The sequence below is a fragment of the Anguilla anguilla genome, chromosome 2 (assembly GCF_013347855.1).
Source record: "Anguilla anguilla isolate fAngAng1 chromosome 2, fAngAng1.pri, whole genome shotgun sequence".
Taxonomy (NCBI): Eukaryota; Metazoa; Chordata; class Actinopteri; order Anguilliformes; family Anguillidae; genus Anguilla; species Anguilla anguilla.
The window spans coordinates 26562909-26582437 of NC_049202.1; the positions used below are offsets into that span (position 1 = coordinate 26562909).

General features: G+C 37.4%; 1 protein-coding gene and 1 long non-coding RNA gene across 3 annotated transcripts in view; one reads left to right on the forward strand and one right to left on the reverse strand.

Annotated features, from left to right (window-relative positions):
• The window catches only part of skap1 (src kinase associated phosphoprotein 1), a 176943-nt gene that overhangs the window by 144444 nt on the left and 12970 nt on the right, over window positions 1–19529 (reverse strand). For both annotated transcript variants that reach the window (XM_035403793.1, XM_035403792.1), the window contains exon 3: window positions 7728–7753. In XM_035403793.1, coding sequence (XP_035259684.1) covers window positions 7728–7753 — 26 coding nt within the window. The remainder of the gene's footprint in view (window positions 1–7727; window positions 7754–19529) is intronic.
• The window catches only part of LOC118220159, a 56858-nt gene that overhangs the window by 10214 nt on the left and 27115 nt on the right, over window positions 1–19529 (forward strand). The gene's annotated exons all lie outside the window — the stretch shown is intronic.

Sequence of the window (19529 nt, forward strand, 5' to 3'; positions counted from 1 at the left end):
AGAATCAGTCTTGAATAATACAATAAGTAGTCTAATAATACATAACAATAAGGATTCTTTTGAGTTTATTTGATGCATTTTGTTTATGCAACAGTTACTCCAATTCTATATTCACACAGCACAGGCCGTCTGTGAGCCATTTCCTGGGTGTTTAAAAGTCACTCCAGCATTTCGATTGGGATATCAGACAAACGACAGTCTCTGCACCCATCATGTTTCAGCGAAATACTGTTTTATAAAGGTTTAACCAAACGTATGCCTTTATGAACAAAGGCAGCTTAAACACAATGAATACCATGTTTTATATCAAAAGTATCTAATGGCAAACAATATATTTTTAAAGAAAGGTTCGCCCAACCAGTCATGCCATTTAAAAAACTACGTAAATATGCTTTGTTTGAATGGAATAGCTCACTCTAAAAATGAATGTTAGTCATGTCTTACCTCTTATCTTTATCTATCTCTATGATGACAGCTCTGTGTAATCTGAGTGTTTCATTTTTGGGGTCCTTTAAAGAGTGTGCATTTTTAACCATCTGTGGTACTTAAGGAACTGAAAGATTGATCCCAATCATCACACCAAACATACAAATGAGTTTTAATATCAAGCCTAGCTTTAGCATTATATTCCTTGCCCCCTGATTTCCATTCATTTAAAAAATGAGACCTTGTGAAGGATAAAAAACAGGACCCTGTGTTTGGATAGATTAATCAAATCGTTAAAAATGCCCTGCAGACAGCTGTTACTGTTGGGGCAAAATACATCTACTGAGGTAAGTAAATGAATGAATAGTCTTTCTTTTATTCCAAACTATTCCTTTAAAACTTTTTTTAGTCTATGGCCTCAGCATACTCTAACAAATTTCTAAAATACACACTCTGAAGATTCTTGTGAATGTGGCACCAGGATCACAAAGAAAAATCAAATACTAAAGTTAATCTTTCTGAAGTGGACAGCAAAAATGGCAAAATTACAATTTACTTAAAAGATGCAGAGAACAGATAGCACCACCCACAATAACTTTGTGTTGATGGATTTAATACAAAAAATTGAAATTTCCACTGCACTGTTTAGCATTCACAGAGCATAGTTTGCACAGACCCAAAACAAAAATCCATACACATGTACACATGCACACACACATGCGCACATGCACACACACACAAACACATGCATACACACACACACAACACATACCAATGCCTAGTTATCTGTCACTGTCTAAAAGGCAAGGCAGACAGAAAGTGAGTAAGGAAGCCAAAGTATTGTATCTGTCCATAATAGCTTAAAATGAACAGGCAGGCCAATATGATGGGTCAAAATGATGATACAAAATAGGTGCAGAAGATGTAAATTAAGTGAAAATGTCTTGCTCAAAATGCAGCCCAACTATAGTTATCAGGACCTCTTTAATTTATTATTGCTTTTTAATTCATAATTTTACCAGCCAAATTTACAAAGCTAAACAGACTTTCTAGAATCATGTTCGGCATATAATAATAGAGTAAGCAAGAAATATTTTTGTTTAAAAATATTATATTATTTTTAGGGTGGGAAATAGTCTGGCTTATTTGTAAACCTCCTTAAACTTAATTGAAGGACCCCATTTTGCAGATCATGCCATTGGTACAACAAAGTCACTCTCCACAAGTGTTTTATGTTATTTTACTGTCTTACTTTTTCCTACCTTTTTTTCAGAAGGCTCGCTGCTTTCCTGAAAACATGAATCAAATTTACAATGTGCCAGATAAATTCTGGGTAAGGAAAAATAACCATAAGAATGCCAAAAAGACAGGACCAATAAGTGAAAGAGCTCTTTAGAAGGAAAATAAAGCAATTAAAGAAACGTCAATGCTTGCATCCTGAGAAATAACTCTTAGGCCTAACCAGGCCAGATTTGTGGAGATTTTATTACTGCACATTCTGCAGCGGGAGAACAGAGAGGCATGGAAGTGCTCTCCTGCCTGTAACATAATAGGGTTACATCTACTGCTGTACTCTGCCCTTCCACCAGGGCCTTATTTATTGGTTCTTTGGGTCATGTATCCTGTGCTTGTAATAAATGGCTTTTTCCTCTAAAAGAAGGAGCCCCTCCGTTACTGGTTGGATGTGGGCTCACCTCTCCTCTGTTCACACACAGAATGCTCTCTCCTTTATGCTGTGGCTTCAGCTCAGTCCACTGCATCACCCAGTTTGAGTTTATTAATCATGAATCACTAACTGATGTTTGCGTAGGTCCATATTGATAATAAGGCTGATGATAGTAGAAAAAAACAAGAAAATTACATTTCACTCAGTGCGCATAATATATGTCTCCCATAGGAAGCAAGCAGAATAACTGCTGAAAAAGTCAATTTCATATACATTACTGTATGAATCTACTTTAATGTTTTTGTGTACTGTTATAAAATGCAAATCTGCTTTATGATTCATGAATAGCATTTACACGAGCACTGATGTTCTGCTTTCATCTGGTGGGGGAGGGGGAGTGTCTTCTGCTGGAGGGCCATTAGGAGGCGCTGCAGTTTGTCAGGACACTGAGATGAGCCTCTTGCTGCTACCTGAAATGGTGGAGTAAGAATGCACCAAGCGCTCATTTCTCATATGAGAAAACAAGTTTATTGTCCTGCTGCTTTTTTATAAAATGCCAGAAACCACACACAATGGTTTCTCATTGAGCTTTAGGAACATTACAGAAACATTCTGAAAGCAATTTTGCATCAGATACACCAGAAAAGTGTCAGCAATAGGTCTAACATTTGGGGCAACTTATCTTCAGAGGCTGTTGAGCTTATCAAATATATGGCTGTCACTGGCTGTCAAGGGCTCTCACCATCATTTTCTGTGAGCAGGAGCGACCTAACAATAAAATGTGGCACAAGCGCAGCAGGCTTTACAGAACATCACACTGGTAGTGTGAGGAAAGCCGCCATGTCTCACCCATCATCTCCCTGCATGTTTCAATTAGTGGATGTTGATGCTAGATCACGTAATGTTCTTTGTCCATCAAGGCCTCAAAAATGAATATAAATATACCTGTCTGTCTTCCCAGTGCAGTCAGCCCAACAAATAGCATTGTGATTCTGTTCAGCACTGAACTGGCTTGCAATTTCACTGTTTTGTTGCCCGTACCACAATATTGAAATAAAATGTCCAATTATCCACACTGCTGCATGTCATGTGTTAATTCTCTATCTCCAACATGCAAAAACAGGTAAATGCAGTCTCAACAGGTATATTATGTTTTGTGGGTTATCTCATAATTTATGTTCACGATTTATGGTTGAATATAAATTCCACCATGATAAAATGGGTCTCAGACATTTTTCCATTTCTCTTGGAATTTGTAATGCAAGTTACAGGCATAAATAATGTCCAGAGCTGGTATATTGAAGAGCTTGATGCCAATGTGTGTACCTAAAAAGGGTGCACTGTGGGAAAAGTGCAGTGGCACTGATGTGAGGAAGGGCTTAAGGGAGAGCGAGGCATCACGGGTCGCGCTGCCACTGACTTTTTCCCATATTACGGAAGCCAGCAGAAGAATTCCTCAGTGGTGTGATGTTTGAGCTGGGGCCAGGCTTCCTGTCTGATCAGGGAGAGGAAGCTATCAGACTCAGAGATGCCACCACTAGGGGCGCTCTTTGCCACGATGAAGCCACAGTAGCGCACAGTCTGAGACCCTAGCACTCGGATGCAGCGATTACAGTGTTTCTACCACACGTCTGAAAACACAACCCTTCTGAAAATATCATGCACCAAAATGTAATACAGGTGGAATAAAGAACTGTCATTATTGCATGTAACAAACTACTAGGACACTATTCGACAAGGGAAATGGCACTCAGATGTCTACAAAATGCAAATATATACGCACAGACAAAAATGTGGAAGAAATGCAAAAAGCAGTATGCCCAGATAAACTCTTTCATGCCTAAGAAAGTCTTCATAACCAAGCAATCAATGGACACCAGGTGCTTTGCCCTGTAAACTTGGGAAATGACCTAAAAAAGGTAGGATAAACAAATATACAGTACTGTGCAAAAGTCTTAGGCACCCTAGATTTTTAAATATAATATATAGTATATATTTGGTCTTAGATGTTTATTTTTTGTTTTCTGCATTAGTGTGTCAGTAGAAAAGAGCAAATTTGAGATTTCCAAAAAATGAAATTTTACAGACACATTTTTATATTTTGTTAAATAAAGTAATATTTTAAGACTACTTTTCAGATAAAAACTTGATCAAGGGTCTCTGGGATTATCTGGAGAGGCAGAAGCAAGCAAAACAGCCAAAATCTGCAAAAGAACTGTGGAAAGTTCTCCAAAATGCTTCGAACAACCTACCAGCCGATTTTCTTATAAAACTGCAGGACAGTGTACCTAAGGGAATTGATGTAGTTTTAAAGGCAAAGGGTGGTCACACCAAACATTGATTTCATTCAGTTTTTAACTATTTACTGATCTTTATATTATTTTTTCTATATTATAACCTTTCATTTCATTATTTTTGAAAGCATCTTAGCTGTACAGCATTTATTTTCAAGGTGCCTAAGACTTTTGCACAGTACTGCATATGATGGCCAAGAAAGTAAAGGACAGGATGTTGTTGTAAATCATTTGACAGAACTTAATAGTACAAAATAACAGATTTTGTTCATATGACACTTTTGTGAACATCGCAAGGGTGCTAAATACACGTTGAACTAATGGTACCAACTACTACTAATGTAGCGTAGTCATTTCCATTTTAAAATTGAACATTTGCATGTTCTCGAGTTCCATGACAAGTGTTCAGTTCTGCACTTTTCCTTTTTGTCCATTTCCATATGATTGTACATTGGCAAAACATGATTATATGCTGACTTCCTGCAAATACATTTTGAAATAAATCTTAAACAAGTAATCTCTGTTGAATTATACTATGACATGGAAGAAAGCACAAATCTCATTGGTTGATTGTTGATTATTCTCTTTTATGCAACTGAATACTGAATAGCTGAATACTTAATTATGATTGGCTGCGAGGTGTGCATTATTTTTCCTTAAACGTCTGCCAATGAAGTAGCGCTGACAAAAGCTAAATCATGGTTCTAAATTATTGCGCATCTGACCTGATAAAACTAATGTTGGCAATGATCATTTTCTTTTTTTGAAAGCTGCATAATGCACAGCCCCTCAGTTATTATGTCTTATATGTTAGATACAGAGCACATAATATTGCAGTTGTAAAGAAGTTTCTAAAATAAAAAAATAAAAAATAAAAACTTCTTCCCCATTCCATATAAAAGTACACATGAAACCCTACATTCTATTTGTCAGCTTTTTTCCCCAACAAAATTTTATTCACCGAATTGGATCCAAAACAAGCTAGGGCTTCATAAATAACCTCCAAAAGCTCAAGAGCAGCCTCTAACAGGTGAACTCATCCAAGAACAACAAAATGAGGCCCACTTCCCACTCCAAACGCACTGGCCAGCAATCTTCACACCAAGCCGAAACTTCTGTTATGTTACAAGGGAGAGAGCTTGTGACTTCTTGAGCCCAGCTGTGTGAACATGTCCCTCAACAGCCAAGGTTTCATAAAGCTGTCATGACTTCTGGAAGCAACATGAACATTTATTCATAAGTAAAATCTACTTCTATCACTGCATTATAAAGCAGTCCCAAAGGTAGGTCAGATGGGAAAACTATAGTCAAATGCGCTTATAACATCACACTCACCAACAGGATGCAAGATTTCAGCACTTTCCCCCAGCCCTGGGTAGTAGCTCTATAGCCATCTACTACACTCAAGGACTGCTGTGAAGAACTGCCTACAGCAAGGCAACATTATGCACAAAACTTCTCAATTTATCTTACGGAGGACAGGTTGCTTTTTCCTTTCTTTTTCTAACACATATGGGTGTACGGTAGGTGTATACCACAAGCCTGGACTTCAAACATGGCACAGGACATAAATTAGCATGATTAATTTATTAAATAATCTCATTGCTCAAACATAATTTGGCAGATGCAGACAACAAGGTACTGTGTGGCACTCAATGTAATGATGTATCATAATTTACAACCTGTGCATCATGTAGCGCATTGTGAGAGGAAGCCCTGTGATATATTGATATGCCATCAGTCATTCCACCATGTACATTTTTTAGGTGAAGCACAGGACGTGTAAAGCACCTCCAATTTCAGAAGACAATGAATTTCCTTTTCCCCTCACTGACTGCGCTTTTTAAACTCTGTTTAGTCACCTACTTTAACTTAATCTATGTGCTCCAACGCAGATACTCTCTCTGAGGGGAGCTGGGCCTTGGTCCCAGAGATCATTCATTATCTGAGCTTTTGCAGCACCGCTGTAAACACACGCGCACATGCTACCTCTCTATCTCTGTCTCCAACTCACAGACACACAAACACACAATTTGTCTGACTCACACGAGCACACACGAGCACACACAGACACACACACACACACACACACACACACTCGCACGCACGCACACACACAAACAATTTGTTGCTCCCTGTTCTGCTCAGAGGCTATGACCTGATTTCTTCAGTGTATTAATCTATTTCAGGACCCATAAGTACTGCCAAAAACAGTTGAGGAGAATGGATTGCAAACACAGACAGCATATGATTTCACACAGTCCTACAGGAAGGAACTATAGGTTGTGCATAGAACTGCATGTTGTATGATATTTACTTTAGAGTTGTGCATAGTGTCAAGGTCTACAAAATCAAATGAATAGAAAACGTGAAAAACATTTCAATGGTGCTGGTGTAGGCCTACATACTACAGCCATTAAATGGCTGTATCAGGTCGAGAGCTATGACACTGATAACCACCTTATTTCCTTGATAGTTCTAAGTTTCTTGACCAATTAGGCATGGGAATAAGTTCCCTTGCATGCCATACCATACCCTGACACTTTTAACCATGCATGTTTCTTCACTCCATCACATAGTGGTGGCTAGTGGTGAGAACAGGACAGCAGGGTCAGGACAAGGCATGTAGTTGGAAAGGAATCGTTCAGGACTCCTGCTGGTGCTCTCTAACTGGAACGGTGTACCAGAATGCTCTCTCCGACTGACCAGATGCTTCTGAACAGCTACTATAGTAATGTGTGCCATGTCTGTGTCTGAAATTAAGGCTTATTAAATACCTTTGATGGCCAATGGAAAGTTCAGTGTCTGAAAGAACTCAGTAAAAACTCATAGTAGGCTTAACACATCCAACAGAGCAGGGACAGGCTAAGATCTGAAGTTGACTAACAGAAAATTGAATATTTTAATTTACACCCTTGAGTTATGTTCAGCCATGACTTGAACACATTCAATGGAGCCCTAGAAGCCCCAGGCAGATAAATCAAAGGTTAGCATAATGCAATGACAGAAATTACACTGAAAATCTTTTCGTATGTACTACATGGGCTGCTTTGAAGCCAGAAATGAAATATGCATACCTTTTTTACTTTTAAATTGTGCATAATTCATTGTTGGTCAGGCAGCTACCTGAATGTTCATGAACACCCCTAATTATATTTAGAAATAACCAAATTTAGTTTGAGACTTAAACCTTTAAGAATGGTTCCATACCATTCTCATACAATATATTTCAGATCCAACCAAAGTACAAAGTGAAATCGCAATTTGCACATAACCTTCCCCCATATTTCAGAGCAAAAACATCTATGTTAAAAGTCAAAATATAAAGATCAGTAACTTACATTTGTATGGAAACTCCTGGGGATTTCTGTAAAAAAAGAAAATTAGAAGTATACATTTACTTGGAATGCAAGGAATGCCCATAAATAACATATAAACTGGAAAAGGATTAAATTAATGAAGATACATCACAGTCTCATGCAATGCACAGGGCAGGGAATAGGGCTGGAACACATCTGGGTCAGGGGGTTGATGATGTAACCAAAATGTTGAAAGTATGTAGAGACCACAAGGAATATGGAGCTGGATGGCAATACATTTGGAACCCATATCAATGAATTAACACAGATTAAACAAAACAGATGAGACAGGACTGCTATGGCAGAGGAAAAGAGTTCTTCAGGCATGCAACTGCATTGTGTATGGTTAAAATATGTTGTTAAATATGATTAAATGTTCAGTAGGCTAATTGACTAAATAAATACTGCTGTCTCACTTTCTGCTGGATGGTTGAGAGTGGTCTGGTACAAAACGGCACACATCATTCAGGTCCCTGCACACTGGTGATTAAGACAAGTCACTTTCTACACTAAGAAGTTATTTGAGATCCATGAACAGCACTAAATAAATGCAAACCATGAACAAACAGAACCCAGAAAGTGGTAGTGAATTCCAAACTATTTAAACCTTTTATTTTACCTTTAAAACAAGCTATTGGTCTTCAGTTTTTTAATTGTCTTCAAAGGTCAACAATACTTTGTCTTGTTCTTCTGAGGGTGTATTGCCTTTCCGCATAGTGATGGATGCCACACTGGGTATCATCATATGGTAAATGTGAGTAACTTCATTTTTATACCCAGTGAAACAGAAAGCCATGAGAGGGTACAATATGGTTCCCTAAAACTGCCATGAACTTTAAAATACAGCATATTAATGCATATCCAATGAATACAGGCTTCTTTGCTAATCTTTATCAAGGGATAATGCAGATAATTTTGGACAGTACTGTATATCACATGAATACACAAGTCCTCAGTTCTGGCCATAAATCCATAAGGTTTATTAAAAAATCTCCAAAGATTTAGCAAGTAGATCTGCAAGCAAGCACTCTAGTTGTCAGTATCTGTCTTAAGATCTGTCTTTCTGGTTCGAAGTTATCAACAGTTGTTTTCTTACTGATTTAACTGGGACTCCATCACTCTATCCACTGAAGATGGTTGCAGATATGATATTTACTTGATCATGATGTAAGCACTCTAGCCAGATATAGAGTTAAACTAGTTAACCCATGCTGGCCTTGGGGATGCCACACAAAAAACAATTACAGCTTGGAAATACAATAATTTGCTCATAGAAAGTTATTGCTTGTACCAATCATTTTCCATTCACTTTTGTGGAAATATTAAGTAATTAGCATTATTATTGAACATATTAATTGATTTTTTTTATTTTTTAGAAATGTTCATAAGAATTGGCCAAGTATGACTTATAAAGTTAATATGGTAAGATATAGCAAATAACATAAATAATACAGGGGTGGGAAAAAAATCATAAATGTTGTAGAACTCTGGGCTACCATAGCCCAATTTTTGGTGGTACAGGCAGTGTGTGTGTGTGTGTGTGTGTGTGTGTGTGTGTGCATGTATTGTGGAGGGAAGATCTTTTTCAGAGCAATACATCAGAAAACTGCAATACATCACAAAATGGATCCACTCAAACCCACAAAACAACTTACGGAAGAGTGTCAGAATGTCAAAAAAATTTAAGTTACTGGTTTACCATTCTTCAATATAGCCATAAAACACCAAAACTGTTTTCAAAACAATGTAATCTCAACAATTCTGAAGCTTGATGGAAAACAAAATCACCAAATCTACACTGACTCCTTGTAGACATACCTTTTTCTGGGATAATCCTTTCAACTCAACAAACCCCCAGTTATTTTAGCACATGAGGGAAAAAGCTACCACACATCTCCACTTTTTTTTAAAAACAGCACAGTTATAACAGCAGCATAGTGAGAAATATTCTTGTAGTTGGGCCAGCATTAAAATAGGTGGGCCTGAACTGCCTTACTGTGCGTTTACAATTGGGTGTGGTGGTTCAGCCAAGATGAATGGGTGGGCCTGGATACTATTTAACTAAAGAGCTTGGAAAGAGCAGCACCTAATTACTTTAATTAAAATCAAACAAAAACACTTCATAAAAGCATATATAATGCCTTCATAAACATGACATAATGGGTTCATAAATCATACATAAGCAAATATTCATAAAGGGTGATATGACAACTTCTTATGCAACATGTTATGCCAAATGAGACACAACCAGCAATGTCACCTGGCTAATGGCAAACTATTATGAAGGGTGACATGAAGCATGTTTATGGAGGGTTCTAGGCTAATTGTGACATAATTCATGATGTCACATGATGTCATGAAACAATTCAAATCAACCTGAGGGAAGTTAGTCCCCCAGATCCCTGTTACAATGGCAGTGTGCCACATAGCTGGGCCATAGCTAATAGTACTTATAGTGGTAACAATGCCCTTTAAATACTCTCACATACTCTTCCCAAACAGCACTCTAACAGCCCCTACAAACAACCTACATCCTTTGGCTATGATTAGACACGACAATGACATTTCTGGGACATACCATTCACTGGCAATCTGACCGAAAGTACAGAGAGTAAATGTTACACCAAAGAGTCTTAATAGCTTTAAAAGTTAACACAAAGTAAGGCAATTCAATACAGTTCCATGATGTATGATACAGTCTTTAATTTATTTTTAGATTTCAGTTATATGTTTTTCATGGCCTACCTTTTTCAGTGAAAATCTATAATTATTTTCCGGGTTCCCATCTAATGTCTGTTTGATCCCAACAGCTGTATCGGTTAATGCTACATGTCACCACGTAGCCTAAAGTTAAAGTTAAAATATAAGTACGAAAACCTGCTCTGAGTTCAACAAAACCAATCAATTGGTTAATTAATAGTCTACTGACAACAGGCTAACAACCCTGTTCACTTTAATCCCACAGGAGGGAGGTGGGTGTTTACTTTTGCCTGGCTAGAAATCCCAGCAAGCTAGCATGCTATATCAAAACTATGCAATATGTTTTATTGTAAAACCATCTATTTTTTATTTATCAAACTAAAAGGCTGTTTACAATTACATTCATTTGGCATACACACACAATACAGTAGCCGAAAAATACTTCCAGTAAAAACTTCACTTGCATATAGCCAAAACAGACATTTGGCAATATCTCCAGAGATATTTATTGAACTCTCCCCCCATTCATTGGAGACAAAGAGACAGTAATTCTGCATGTTTAACCTGAAATGCATTGCTCAAACTTGATGCATCTATCTAAAAAGTCTGTGTTACATTTTACCCCATATTAGGCTTTGCCCCTCTCTCCCTCTCAAAATATTTAGTCTACATTTTAACCTTGATTTGACTGTTTGTTTTCCACAGTGTTATAAAAGCCTGCTATGGCTATATAATATATAGGTCATTGCTTGTTAAATACAGATTTAAAAAGCAGATTACCTGTCGTTAAACTGGCTTATTATTGATGTCATTGTAAAACCATGCCTTTTAAGACTTCAACATCCGAACAATAGCAGTGCCAGTGATTACACAACTTCCAGGTTAAACTTATACAGCTTCAGGGTTAAACTCTGCCCATTTCCGGTTTACTATACACCCACTTCTGGTTTTTAATCCGAATACAAATACAGAAACAAATAATTATATATTATACTGTACATCCTGGGGGCTGTGTTTTAAAAGTTGTTGTAGTTGTTGGTTGTTGTTATTGTCTTTCACACATATTTGCCTCTTTCTACCCTTCTGATGTCAGTGCTAATAGAGATAAAGTTCCCTTACTATTCCTTACATTATACAGCTGACTGTGTCTGTCTTCCTCCATCTGTCGTTTGGTTGACTGTGTATGTTTATTTGTCTGTTCATATGCCTATTGACGTTTCTGTTTGGTTGTCTAATGTCTGGACATCATGGTAACATGGTGTCAGAGAGAGGGGACAACTGGTAGAGAGGGGAATGAGGCTAATACATGGAATATATGTTTTCTTTTTCCTGGAAATAGTGCCATTTTTGTTTTTTTTATATCGAGGGGAAGGGGGGGGGACTGCATATACCATTGTTTGTGATAAAGGCTAAACTTCAATTAAAAAAAAAAAAAATATCTAGGTTTTTTTAGCTTTTAATGTGGAGCTTTTAAGGTATGTACACATGTAATTCTGTGCTTGTGACAGTGAACTGGGGAATTGGTGGGGGTAGGGGGAGGAGGTATGTATGAGGTACTGGGATAGAATGAGGCCAAATCTCCAGGATTTAAATACTGTCATGTTGCTAGCTCATTAAAGGCTTTCAGCAGTAGAATGATTTAACACAAACAATCCCTATAGATGACTCTGACTAATTAGAAAATAACTCTTACCCCTCAAAGGGAGGGGGTATGACTTCACCGACCTACTTCAGCTAAATTTAGACTGATCTAAAGCAGAACGCACAAGGCAATGACTACTGCCTCTGCCAAGTGAAATTCTGTGTTCACAGAGGCTTCATTATTAAGGACAAGCAGAAGAAGACTTATTACAAATACACTAAGACATGCTTGCTGTTTGTCAAGCTGTTCGGTGTCATATGAAAATAACCTATAATATGTTCAGTTTGTCCCAATAGCATTATTGTATGTGCATGTCAGTAAATATTCGGACAGTGACACATTTTTTATTGGTTTGGCTCTGCACTCATTGGATTTTAAATGAAACAATGAATATAATATTAAAGTGCAAACTGTTAGCTACAATATGAGGGTATTTACATCCATATTGGGTGAACCCTCTCCAAATTTCAGCCCTTTTATATACAGTTCTCCCCTTTTAGGGGACAAAATGTAATTGGACAAATTAACATAATATTAAATTGTCCTTGGTTACTAATCCTGTGCATTCGATGACTACCTGAAGTCTGTGACCAATAGACATCACCAGACAGTGGGTATCTTCCATGGTGATGCTCTGCCAGGCCTGTATTCAACCATATTCAGTGTGTGCATGTTTCAGGGCCTTTTGTCCTTCAGTCTTGTCTTCAGCGTGTGTAACATGTGTTCAGTTGGAGTCAGGGCGGGTGATTGACTTACCCAGTCAAAAACAGTCCACTTTTTGGAAAAACCTTCTAGCCGCTTTAGCAGTGTGTTTGGCATCATTGTCCTACTGCAAGGTGAGGCACTATCCAGTGCATTTTGAAGCAACTGTTTGGATCTCAGCAAATAAGATGTTTCTGTACACTACAGAATTCATCCTGCTGCTGCCACCAGCAGTCACATCACATCAATGAAGGGAAGTGAGCCATTTCCAGTGGCAGTCATACATGCCCAAGCCACAACACTACCTCCACCATGTTTCACACAGATGAGTTGGTACGTTTTTTTCCTCCACACTTTCCTCTTCCCATCACTTTGGTACAGGTTAATACTCATTAATACTTTGTTACAAAACTCCACTGTTTTTTAAATATAAATGTTTTTAAAAAAATTTTCTCAGCAAACTCTAACCTGACCATTCTGTTCTTGAGGCATACCAGTGGTTTGTTTGTTGCAGTGAATCCTCTGAGGTTATGCTGGTGTAGTTTTCTCTTTATGGTAGTCTTTGACACATCTGTGCTTACAATCTGGAGAGTGTTCTTGATCTGTTCAACAGCTGAACAGGGGTTTTTCTTCACAACCGAAAGCATTATTCTGTCATCCACTACAGTGATCTACCAGGTCGTTTGCTATTTCTGAGCTCGGCAGTATGTTCTTGCTTTTGAACAATGTATTAATGTTGATTTTGACACAGCCAATGTTTTTGCTGATTGATTTATTCTGATTTATCAGCCTCATGATGGCCTACTTTACTGGCATTGACACTTCTTTGGTCCTCATGTTGAGAGAGAACAGCAACAGACTCAAAATGGAAACGCCACACCCAGAATCAAGACTAGACCTTTTGTTAGCTTACGTGTTCATGAACTAATGATGACACATAGCTGACCAAGAAACAGCTAAGAAATACTATGTGTTCGGGTGTCGGGATTGCTGATCACAAGTAAGTGTGCAGACTTGATGTGGCAATCCTTCCACTACACTCAATTCCGGGTTTTGATGAAAACTATAGATCAACGCTGGGTACATACAAATTATTTGCACAAGACCTTCCTAAAATCAAATTTTCAATAAGCATTATGAATAAATGACAGAAGAGGCTGTTAAACAACAGGCCAATTTCAACTTTGTACATGACTTTTATTTCATATCTTTTTGTTTTAGTATACCTCAGTTGCAAACTATTTTCTTTTTTACTAATATAATTTATTTTTTATTAAACTTTTTATGCAAGTTAAATAATTATATAACTATATAACTGCTTTCATTTTTAATGTGGTCATTTCGCATTGCTTCTAATTAAAACTACAAGTACAACTTTTGAAAATACTACAGCATGTCTGTGGTTGTAACTGAATTGAATTTAAAACATGTCACTTGTAAACATCACCATCAATCATCCTCTGCTTAATTAGTGTCAAGTACTTTATGAACTTTGATGATAGAGGTGCGGCAAATGGGATAATTGTTTGAGAAGTGGCTTGACAGAGAGGCTATCGTGACTGCTAGTTAGCGGAGGACTGACGTACCATGCGGGAAAACAAAGGGAGACAAATTGGTGGCCCTATGCATTACATATTGGGTCGCAGCCACATGATTCGCTGTTTAGATGAGCAAAATGGCCTAAGCAAAAAAATGAGTCCAAATGAGCATCATAGAGATCGATAAATAACAAGCCATGCCTGTCTGTAGGGTATACTGAAATAAAGTTAGTCTGTAGGTTATACATTTCAAATGGAGGAGCCAGGAGAAATTGTAACTCCACCACACCTCTAGATTGCCATTTGGAAATATTCTCTGATATTCTCAGTAGTAAATTTGGATAATGATGACGATGAAGATTATACAAATAATAAATGATCAATTAATGAGGACTGGCTAATAGCCTTATTTTCTTTATTTTACATTTAATTCCAAGATGATGCTTGGTGATGATAATTAGGATGATGATGGCATGGTTGTGATATTGATAATTAAATTGAGTATTCTACCAGGCTTAACTATGACTCCTGTGATGTTAAAGAGCAATGGCCTCCATTAAACAGATATCATCAGATTCAACCTGTAAGTGTGGTATATTACTCAACTTCGTTCCCTTAAAGTTCTTGGGATAAGCCTTAAATTTATCGTATCACAGGCAGCAGGAATTTACACAATTGCTAATTTCTTACTGTGTTTGACTTGTGACAGTGACAATACTGCTGTGTTCAGCTCTAAACTATACAAATCACTGCTCATTACATTTTTTCCAGCAAGTTCTAACAAGTAAGTATGATTCATGAAAATTAGAATTACTGTCTCAAGGGCTTGCACTGCTTAGGTTATGCGAGCTTCCAGTTATTAACAAGCCATCGTAGACATATAACTTATGTAATTGTTTTCATAGCCCACATTTGTACATCTATGAATGGTCTATGAATGGTAAAATGAGGCACCGTTTTATGGAGGTAACAATACTTGTTTTTATTATTTGTTCTTTCAAATTTTAACTATCGTAAGCCAACAAAGCACAAACAGCCAATAATTTACATGCTGACATTAATAAATTGACATACGGTCAGAGAGGTACAAAGCCAGCTCACAAGACATGCACCCCCTCAGTGCCCGGTTAACATAATCACTCTGCGATTACTGCGATCTTTCGTTCACTTTGAGGTTATGTTTCCAATTCGGGCAAGATAGCAGCCAACAGTAATACTCCTTCCAGGGTGTCATCATGCACCATCCAAATCCAACGATGACACAGGATATGGCTGTTTCAGCTATTTTTATACCTCTGTGCCATAAACCCAACAATCAACACAGCCCACTTTCTACCTGACTATACAAAGACCAAAGTGTTACAAATAACATGTATGCCTTCATATTAAAAAGAAACTGATGGATTATATGTTAATATGTTTTCATTAAATCCTCCAGGTATTTTAAATAGTAGTACTCCATCAATTGTGTATACTGCTCTTTCTACAACCTGATAGCCATGCAAAGACTCAAAAGGATGTCAGGTTTTACAGACAGGGATTTTTTTTCTCTGCCTGACAGGAAAACAGACCTACATACAGATAACAATTGTGCTACCTACGTGCGACAAGAAGCACGGAGATTTGCATGCTACCAGCAGCATTTCCTGTTCATCATTCTGTTAGTCATGTAGGTAGTATTTTCGCTAAAGTGAATTTAATTAGGAAAGTCTGCAAGAACAATAATTTGAGACAACCAATTCCTCAACAAACAACACCATTCTCCCTGTGATACAACATATTTGGATAAACGAATGCATTGTTACCAGAATCAACCCATCATGTCACTGAGAATTGCATTGTGCTTTCTGATTTCAAGCTTCAACATTCAGGATTTACTTTGTAATCTTCAAAGGGAAATATGTTTTGGACACAATGCTACTTCATAAATACACTACATATCACCATAACACACAAAAACATCACATGTGCCCCTGTATCATGCCTTTTTCTTCACATCACCTTTGCATTTAATCTTTAAACAGTAAAGCAAAGGAAATGGTCTTTAAACAGTGCAATCAATTAATTTTATAAATAAATAGTGCAAATTAATCTAATATTATTCTGCATTAATCAATTTAAATACACCAAAATTTGCCCTGCCCATGAGACACAAGCCTCTGGAGGAATTTAGTGTCTTCCCCTTCCCATGGGCAACATAAATGTATTTTATTGCAACAATTATAATTGCAAGCATGGCCATGGAGAGCTTAACACTTGAACAATGTCAGGATGAAGGTCATAAATTACTTTTTGAAAAGCTCTATGCCTTTTCCTCAACCGAACTCTGGTGTGACCTTTTAGCGGATTGTATTAAATCTCAGTGTACTGTCATCTTTATGAAGTAGAACATCGAAGAGTGGAGCGTTATCACAGAGACTGTCACATCTGACATCAGGTTACATTAAACAAAGTTCTGGAGAAACATTAAAAATATTACAGAAGAGATTATTTGCTTGATTAGAGATGGTGCATTACTTTATCTAGAAAGAGGGATTGTGTATTACATCCCATATTTTTTTCTTATTATGTTAAATACAGTGATGTGACACAGAAAGTACACTCTATTTCAATTCAGTGGTTTTACATATTAGGACATAACTAACCCTCATCCAGTCCTCACCATGTCCCAACTGTAGATACATGTAGCATTGTGTGACTCACAACACAGAAATTTTACATTACTTGGAAAATTTTGTCATTATTTATTCAGTGAAAAATAACCCAGCATGCAGAAGCCTTGTATAAAAAAAGTATCCTTACTGCTTATCAGTTAAGAAGGTAATTAGAACCAGGCAGTGCTAATAAAGTGCATACAGTTAGTTCAACATCAGGATGTGCTACCCGTATAAAAACTTGTCAGTTTGGTCTACAGCATTCAGGTTTGTGTTAACACAGTATGTGAAGGACAAAGGATATCTGTGATGATCTCAAAGAAGCAACTGTTGCTGCTCATCAGTCTGGGAAGGGTTATGCATTTCCAAACAATATGAAGTCCATCATTCCACAATGAGGAAGATCATTCACAAATGGGGAAAATGTAAGACAATTGCCAATCTGCCCAGGAGTGGTCGTCCCAGCAAATTAGCCCCAAGATCAGAACGTATGATGCTCTGAGAAATTGTGAAGAGCCCTGAAGCTACATTCAGACCTGCAGGCCTCTGTCAGCAAAGGAAATGTTGGAGATCATGACTCCCGCATTAGGAAAAGACTGAATAAATGTGGTTTTCATGGTAGCATAGCTGGAGGAAAGCAAATTCTGTCCAAAAACGGCATTGCTAATGAGCCACAATACTTTTGGAACATAATCCTCTGGTCAGATGAGACCAACGTTTGGCCACAATGCAAAACACCACATTTGGTGAAAAGCAAATACCTCATATTACCATAATGCCAACTGTCCAGCATGGTGATGGAGGGGTGATGATGGATGCCTCACAACCGCTGAGTCCACCGTGCACTCTTCTCCATACCAGCATATTCTACAACAAAATGTCCCGTCTGTCGAACAGCTAAAGCTTGTCTGAAAGTGAATCATGCATCAGGAAAATGATACTAAGCAACCCATAAATGTATGACTAAATGACTGAAAAAGAAAAGAATCAAGGTTTTGGAATGGCCAAATCAAAGTCCAGACCACAACCCCATTTGAGCTGTCCATAAACATGCCCTCAAATTATGCACTCAAAGAGCTTAAACTGTTTTGTAAGGAGGGGCTGGCCAGAATCTCTCCAATATGATGTAAGAGACTGATAAACTCAAAGATAAAGCAATTACTACTGAAACATGAAGCGCTTTTGTTCACCGACGGCTTCTGCATGTTGGATTACTTCATTTTATTATTTTATTATTATTTTATCCACTGAGGGTGTACTTTTCATACAATCCAGTATGCCTGAGTAACAGTAAAATATTTACACAGTGTGGTAACACTATGGAGACCTGCGACACACTGTCACATACTGTCCACTGAGCGATACTGAACCAGCCACAAATCATCTCACAGTTTGCTGCAATTTGAAAGAGCCAATTTGAGTGAGCTGAGGTGAACAATGAGCTCTGAAAGTTTGGAAACAATCTAATTCTTCTCAACAGTATTTTGTAAAAACACATGTGATATAATACATAGTGCATGTATAAATATACAATAATGTACACAATATATAGGACTGTCTAATAATGACATAACACAATGCAGCACAACAGATTCTGAAGTGCTTATTCTTCTGACACCTCTCCAGCCACAAAGCTACTTCCTACCACAAACAGCACAGGAAGAAAGAGTGCAAGAGCACAGAAACAAAAGAAATGACGTGAAAAGCAAACTTAAAACAGCAGCTGGTCCAAACAGTCTTACACATATATTTTCTAAAACCAGAATAAATACGTTATCGATTAAAAACAAGGTATTTAAAAACTTGAGAAATAAAGTCTGCACCCATTGCATAAATGGCCTGATTTCATATGGAAAAAAACGTGTTCATGGCTAGTATCTACTACCCACGTGAAATGTATTGTTTGCCTATTACAGTGATGCACAAACTCAGTCCTGGGATCCCCCTGTGTACCATAATTTTGGTTTCAACCATAATTACAAACTGATTTGTAACAAGCTGTTACTTGACAAGAAAGGTGATATTATTAAAATACTTTTAATACTGTATACCCTGGACTTTTAATCAGAACAACTTTTTCATCAGATCAATTAATGCTTTCATTTTCCATAATGTCTTATATGGGAAATTAATCCATTGGTAATAAGACGCATTTTTCATTTTATAATGTCATTTTAATTACAGCATAAACTATACGGACAGGTGAAATCAGTGGGCTCCTGGTCACTGTGTGGACATCCAGTCACTGAGATTGAAAAAGCTAAAGGAAAATAGCCTCTCTTTAATTGGTCAACATATTTGCAGCAACAGAAACTTGTTTATACTATATAGGGGGCCTCAAGACCATGTTTAGAAATCACTGGTCTATGATGAAAAAAATATATTTCTAGTCATATTGTTACTATTGTTATTCTAATAAGTCATTGATGTACTTCAGAAGTTTTTTTTCGTGACTGACAACAGTTCTTCAATAAAATCCTGCAATTCAGGAGAGCTGTGCTACACTCCCATAGACATGAACAAACTCCCACACATTATGATTTTGAAA